This window comes from Malania oleifera, chromosome 13 (genome assembly GCF_029873635.1).
Source record: "Malania oleifera isolate guangnan ecotype guangnan chromosome 13, ASM2987363v1, whole genome shotgun sequence".
Taxonomy (NCBI): Eukaryota; Viridiplantae; Streptophyta; class Magnoliopsida; order Santalales; family Ximeniaceae; genus Malania; species Malania oleifera.
Window position 1 is genome coordinate 80,286,821 of NC_080429.1, and position 7,991 is coordinate 80,294,811.

General features: G+C 34.8%; 1 protein-coding gene across 1 annotated transcript; it reads left to right on the plus strand.

Moving 5' to 3' along the window:
- The first annotated feature begins 275 nt into the window (after positions 1-275).
- On the plus strand, positions 276-7,991 carry LOC131146000 (uncharacterized). Its single transcript, XM_058095217.1, has 6 exons — positions 276-848; positions 1,768-1,910; positions 4,386-4,529; positions 4,781-4,966; positions 6,815-6,939; positions 7,558-7,991. The coding sequence occupies exons 1-6, from the start codon at positions 635-637 to the stop codon at positions 7,781-7,783; spliced, it is 1,038 nt and encodes a 345-aa protein (XP_057951200.1). The 5' UTR covers positions 276-634; the 3' UTR covers positions 7,784-7,991.

Sequence of the window (7,991 nt, forward strand, 5' to 3'; positions counted from 1 at the left end):
AATCTCAAAAAGATTTATAAAATTATTGAAATTTCAAGAAAAATTCCAAAAAATTTTAAAATCTCACAAGGTCAGTGCATTCGTCCTATTAAAATTTGAATGGTCGACCTTTTTGTTTTGCTTTTACATATATATATATATATATATATATATAAAATATAATATAATTAATCAAGATGTTTTAATTTTTAATTTTGGTTTCAATTTCCATAAATTTTTGAGAGAGCGATTAAATATTTTAAATATAAACTGGTGGGCATTTAAAGCGAAATAAAGGTCAGTTAATTAAGTAAAGTTTCCCTTTCCGCGCGCCCCCTTTTTTGATCCATGCACTACCCTGTGGGCATTCAAGTGAAGGCAAACCGCAGGAAGGGAGGAGTGGAAGGGCGAAAAATCGGGGTGGAGGAAACTCAGAATGTAGTGGTTCGAGAGATCTGGGGGAGAGACTTGTAAGAAAACGAGAGAAACTCTCGTTGACAAGAAAATTTGAGGATCTGTTTGCGTTTTTAGATTGAGAAATCGGAAGCAGAGACTAGAGAGAAGCGGAGAGAAGCAGAGAGAGAGACAGAGCCGACGAGGCCAGGAGAATTCCAGTGAGAGGAGAGAGAGAGGGGGAGAGAGCAGACCTGAGAAGATGGGTTGCTCGTTTTCAGGGTTGAATGCTCTCTACGACGCCGTGAATGGAGGAGGGGATGTGTGGATCAACGAGAACCGGTTCAGGATCGTGAGGCAGCTCGGGGAAGGAGCCTTCGCCTTCGTCTTCCTGGTTAAGGAGGTTCTCGCCGACTCTTCTTCTGCTTCTACCGGTGGCCTCTCTAAGAAGTTAAAGGACCCCTCTCACGTCTCTGGTTCGATCACCTCAACTACCCCCGGAGTTTTCATTTTCTTGGGTTTTTGATCTGTGATGTGTTTGATTTTGAATCTGGATTATCGTAGAATGCGCTTATTAATTTTTTCCCTTTTGGAGTAATGTTGAATTGTTTGTGAATTGCGATCTTAAAATGGTGGTATTGGTGTCTCGGAGCTTGTTTTATTTATTTTTTTGTTGCAGGTGTTATTTGAATTTGTGATCTAGTAATTCTTTAATTCTTAGATTTGTGAATGTTGCGTATCTTTTATTCCTATTATTATTTTAATCTCACAATGCGTTTGGGAAACATCAAGGTCTAGCTTTGGATTTGGAAAGCTCAACTCAACCACGATAAATTCGTCTATTTTGCTCAGCTATACTCTGTTTATTTTATTTTATGGATATAAAAAAAAAAAAAAAAAAAAGGAAGCTATTGAGGGAAATAGGGAAATAGAGATAAATAATGGAAGAAAAATCATCCTCCAGAGGGGGAAAAAGAACAAAGAAAGAAGAAAATCGAAAACCATAAAAGAAACATTAACAAAACAAAGTCTTCCAATAATGCTGTTTTTTCTTGAAAAGGACAAACTTGACTCTTTTTTTCCCTACATTTTCTTAGCAACCAAGCAGAACCCTGTGGTTTTGTTGTTCTTTGTCATGTTTCTTTTGTAATAGATTTCCAATGCGGCCTTCATTTTTTTCCTTTCTATTCATGTTCCTGCTTATAAAGAAGAGAAGAATTGGTTTTTGTAGTATGAAACTTTTTATGGCTTTAGCATTCTTTTTCTTCTCTTTTTTTTTTTTTTTTGTGTGCGTGTTTAAATGTTCGACATGTTTAGCATATGTTCTACTTTATTTTTTGATTGATGAAAATAGAAATCTAATTTTAGCTTTATTTTGAACTGATTTTTGTGTAGATGATGGCACCTATGCAATGAAAAAAATTCTCATTCAAAATAATGAGCAGTTGGAGTTGGTGAGGGAGGAGATCCGTGTTTCGTCATTGTTTAGTCATCCCAATCTACTTCCACTTCTTGATCATGCTATCATCACAGTGAAGGTAGTCAACCTAGACATAAGAGTGTTTTCCTCACCATGTCCAGCAAATGATATGTGATACATGCTGAATCTATATTTGATAAATTCTATAACCTTTATGGATATATTGTGAATTAATCTCTTGAATCGTATTAGAGTGACAATTGACAAACTACCTGTTGTAATTTCTACATGGGAAAATCGTGGAACAATGATTCACAAGATTTGTGATTTGGCTGAATATTGCATACCTCCATATTTTATTTAAAATCTTTTAGATATTCATTGTTGCTTTATTGTGCCGTAAGTTGGAGTTGCTTAACTGAAATAACTTAGGTTTATGTGCTAATAGAAATATGGGTTGGATGCTCCTCACTTCCACCAATGCAAAGGACTAACTTGATCATTTAATTTATTTTTATTTTTAAAATTTTGAAATATTTTCAATTTTAGGACAGTCAGTAACTGCTTTCAAATCAAATGGTTACAAAGGGATAGTTAGTTTCTTGCTTTTTGGCTTGGGTACTTATCTAGGAAATATGTTATAGTTATGGTGCTTCACACTTCTTACTTTGCAGTTAAGTTCATCTAAGGCTTCAAAATAAGATCTTAAAAAAATAAAAAAGGTTGTGCCTAGGCCACAAAGCTCCCCACTTTGCGAGGATAGGGGAGGGCCGTCATAGTGTACACAATCGTACCTCTGCTTTTATGCAAAGAGGCTGTTTCCTTGGGCTCAAACCCTTGACCAACTGATCATAAAGGAGCAACCTTACCGTTGATCCAAGGCCCACCTTCACTTCAAAATAAGATCTGATAGGTAATTGAATTTTAAATTTGGGACAGGGAACTATCATCTTAAAATTGTATGCATGTTTTAATAATTGTGCAAATTGCTACCCCATTTCTTGTTGATAGGCTTAGGGATGCATTTTCATCATTTATAAATTTGCATGATCGTAGTTCTTGATACTGCCAAGCCATGCATAGCACATTTCAGGAGCAATTACAATGCTCCCCCGCCCCCCCCCTTTTTTTTTTTTTCTATTTATTCTGAGGCAGGTTCACCTTTCTAGAAGTGAAATTTAGGTTTGAGGCATTTGGCAAAAAACTTCTAAGCTTTTGAATCAAACTTTGAGCTTGTTTTTTGGGAGCATTTAAAATCTATGAACTGAGATTTTGACAACAAAAGATCCAGGGATTGTTGTTTTTGTCTTTTTGAAAATGGAAACAAGGGATGTTCATGTACTTTGTACATTAAAAAACACGTTTGGTTAGTTGTTTTCAAAATTGTTTCCAGAAATGAAAATAGTGGAACTGCGTTGGTTAAGGTGGATCCAAGTGGTAATTTGTTAATAAAATAATAAAATAGGATAATTATTATTGTACTATTACTATTAAAAAGTGGGTTATACTCCATGCCTCATTTTTCATTGTACCTGGAAAATTGTACCTGCAAATGTAGGAAACACCTTAAAATCATTTCCAGAAAACCTGTATTATTTAGGTGTTTTTTGGATACATTTCCAAAATGATTTTCTGAAAACATGTAACCAATTATTTCTCCTGTTTTCCTCATATACTGAACCTTAACTAAACGGGGATGTATTTTTTTTTTCCCTATGTGCATCCTTAACTTTTTGCAGATATTGCAAAGTTGTCTATTAAGATGTTTATGTAGATTTACAAATCATCCACTTGTCATTTAAGACATTCTGGCAAGTTTGCTGCTTTATTTTCCAAACATTCAAAGAAAGATTCTCCTTTTCCTCAAAGGGGCGGACAATTTTCACATTAACTTGAAGCAGCTTCCTTTCATCACCTCTTTTTCACCAGCCATTGGAGTAAAACAGAGACTAAGGGCACAGCCCCGTTTATGTACCATGTGAATTTTGGCCATAAGAACATAAAAAATTCCACTTTTATTGTTTTATTTGAATCTAATACGAACTTCTAGGTTGAGTCCTCAAGCTTCCTAGTTGACCTTCTATAGTCATGACATGGATGATTAAATTTGTGGTCAAATGGAAAACAATATGAAATTTTGGCTTGCATAACAATGCTATATCTTCAGCTTTGTTATGGAAACTCATGTAATCTGTAGCTAAATGACATAAGAGCACTTTGTTATAAAGTCTATGCTGCATTTGATTATTATTTTTAGAGTTTTTTTAGAACCAGAAAAATTGGGCTCTTTAGACCTGTTTTAGTATAGTTGATTATTTATGCTTTTACCTCTTTTTTACCTTTATGAATCTTTAATAATTGAAGTTCACATTAAATTTCCTGTGGGAACAATCACCTTTGTTGCTTGCTCCTCAATCCTGAAGTGAATATTATTCCATTTAATGATTGAAATGATTTTTTAACTTGTATTGTTTCAGGAGGTTAACCTTATTTTACCTTTTTATTTTCTTTTCTTTTCTTTTCTCTGGGTGGTAATTTTCTTCCTTTATAAATGAATAATTATTTATCAAAGAGATTATACTGCATTGGCCAGGCCGGACAAGAAAGTTCTCTCAAACATGAAGCATACCTGTTATTTCCAGTTCATCTGGATGGAACTATACTGGACAATGCTAACGTTATGAAAACTAAAAAGGAGTTCTTTTCTACCTCGGATGTTCTTCAAATATTTCGGCAGGTGAATGAGAATCATTTTATCCTTTTCGTGACATCTTTTCTTTCCTCAATACAACACTTAGGACCGTAATGGCATTTGTTTGATTTTAGCCCTTTAAGTAATTTAGAATTAAGGCCATGATAATTTATGAACATGCCCTTATTTTTAGTTTTAATTATTTGCATTGGTAGTTGTTGGTGGCTAATCATATCAATCAAAAGTTCCTGCATTCAGATTTTTTAGTATTTTTAATTGAAAGAAATCTGCTGCAGCTTTGTGCAGGACTGAAGCATATGCATAATTTTGAGCCACCATATGCGCACAATGATGTCAAACCTGGTAATGTCCTTCTAACGCATAGAAAAGGACAGGCACCTCTTGCCATATTGATGGATTTTGGAAGTGCTCGTCCTGCAAGGAAGCAAATTCGCTCTCGATCAGAGGCACTTCAGTTGCAGGTGCTTGTTTGCTTCTTCTTTTCTTCAATTTCACCTTTCATTGTTGCCCTTTTTTGTTCTGTTTAGTGCCTTTCTTCTTTTAATAAATTCTTTCATATATTTATTTTATTTGCTTTTCATTAGCAATTCTTTCACTTGTTTATTCCTTCTTCTATTTTGCCTTTCATCGCTGCCCTTTTTGATTCTATTTGGTGTCTTTCTTAGTTAATAAATCCTTTTTCACATTTATTTTTCCTGCTTTTCACTTGCAATTCTTTTGTACCATTAGTAGGTTTCTTTTCTTCATTGAGATGAATTGGTTTTTAAATGCAACATTGGAACTGAGCTAAACCCAACTGGTTATTTGATTATGTGAGCAGAGTTTTGTCGTACTTTGGACCTAACTTCGCTGGTTTCTTGATCTGCCATGCCAAAGCATTACCAAAGGCTTATGCTCTGTTTACTTGGATCAGCTTGCAGTGAAAAACAACTGTAGAAAATCCCCATTAATTGACCTTAGTGGAGTCTTTCTTAACTATTATGTTATCAGTGCTTGATGAGAAGTTTGTGAGGGTTAAGAGTTGGGTGGAATTTAGAAATTATAAATTGTCAGTAAGATTGAGAGGGAAAAGCCCAAGGCTGTGTGTGTTTTCACTTATTAATTAACAATCAGGAAGTTTAGCTTGACCTCAGTATGGGTAGGTCAGCGAAGTTTACAATGAGCTGATATATGTAGCATTATTTTATTATCAGCACTTAAATTTCACAGTTGGCAATGAGTGGGATGATGACTAGTTTTGATGATGAATGGGGCGATGACTATTTGGCATTTGGAAAGATATAACAGCGACATGGCTGATTGGTATGTGGTTTTTGTGCATGGTAAACAGCCTGAAGCTAATAGATTAGTGTTTATGTCGGAGATTCAAGAAAACTTGCAGCATCCAAAAATAGGAATGTGTTTTAAAGAGAGTAAACATGAGCAGATCTATCAGCATCTGTATGGATGTATGGGGGAGAGTAGCCTGGGGAGGATGTATGAGCAAATATCAACTTCAGTGCAGTTTTCTTTTTATTATGTTAATTTGTAACTACATTTAGTGCCTGTTTCAAGATCCATTAATCTCTCATAAGCATGCTTTTTGCCTTAATATGATTAACAAATAACAATTGAAAATATGATTAAAATAATAAAAATAAAATAAACTACAAATTTTAAATATCATAATAAAAATAGAAGTTATCATAATTAATTTACTTACTAATTGTATTTTAAAATTCATTTATAACAACAATCTTATTGTGCATAACAATAGAAAATTTGTAAAAATATTTTTCAAATGGATTTTTCATTTTTATAATTTTAAAAATGTTACGGATATTTTTATTTTAATTATATTTTAAATTCACAATGTGATTTACTTTAATATTAATATAAAATTATGCACAAAATGGATGATTTAATCTAGAAAGTTAATTTTGGATATTGGAGGATTCTGGCAGTTTTTAAAACAACTGAATCATAAAATCTAATTTTTAGTTTTTTCTATAATAGCTGAAAAACGATTACAAAAACAGAAAACTATGAGTGCAAACAAGCACGTTTCATTGTCTGGACAGAAACAAAACCAAAAGACAAAAATGATATCAAACAGACCTGGAGATTTTTTTTTTTTTTTAATCATTTAAATGTCTCGTTTTGTTATTATATTTTTTTTATAGTTGGTTATTCTATGTGCTTGACATCAATCCTCATGTAGACTCATGCACGTTCTGCATACTGTGGACGCTGCTTCTCCCTTTCTCATTTTATTAGATACATTATATTTTAAATTTTCACAGTTTGTTACTTGGATGATTGTTTTGTAGGAATGGGCTGCTGAGCACTGTTCAGCACCTTTCCGAGCTCCTGAATTGTGGGATTGCCCAAGCCACACAGATATTGACGAGAGAACTGATATTTGGGCATTAGGGTGCTCTTTATATGCAATAATGTGAGGAATCATCCTTCCTTTTTCAGCTCATCAGTTTTATTCTTGACATGCGAATAATTTGATTGATCCTTTGTGATTTTAGTGGTTGTATTCCTTGAGTTTTGCTTGTTGAATCTTTCTTCTTGTGGAATCCGCTGACACACACACACTGTATGGAGAGGGGGAGAAGGAGAGTTTGTCTTTAAATTTCCACGCCTAGCACCCTGTGGCTGGCCCTGGATGTAACACCAAACACTATCGTATACTCCAAATTTGCATGCATGTTTTTGTGTGTGAAAATTATGCATGCATGTTTATCAGCTCATGTGAACATTGGAATATTAATCCTTCTCTTGTCAGAATATCAGGACACAATTGTTTATTTTTTTGGCATCACAGGGGATGTGTTCTGTGCCCCTTTACTGTTTTATACTCAATTTCATTGTAATTTGTGCACTCAAATGATCCATGGAAAGTAAACTGGAAATGGTTTCATTTCTATGTTGCCTCCAGGCACCTTAATTCGTGGAAAAATGGTTCTTGTCATATTGCATTAAAATGTAGGCTAAACTTCTTGAGCACCCCCTCAATTCTCCCCCTTTTTTTTTTTTTTTTTTTCGCTTTGCCCCCTGCTTGCAGGTATGGGGTATCTCCTTTCGAATATGCACTTGGGGAGTCTGGAGGGAGCCTACAGTTGGCCATTGTAAATGCGCAGATAAGGTGGCCTCCTGGGCCTAAGCCCCGATATCCAGAAGCACTTCACCAGTTCGTGACATGGATGCTCCAGCCGCAGGCCACACTCCGCCCTCGTATTGATGATATCATTATACATGTTGACAAGCTCATCTCAAAGTTCTCGCATTGAGATCACTCGAGGCTCCAGAGAGGAAAAAAGATAAAAACCCAAGAAGGAAGAAGATTTTGGATTAGTATGCGCAGGTGTTCCATGCACATTTTGGCAAATTGGGTGTTTGTGTCAGTTTTTGTGATCCTTGTGCCAGTTTCCTTTGTATGTCCTCTTTACTTCAATGTGAGAATGTGGCAATGAAAGCAATAGCAGTTTCTTGTTTTAA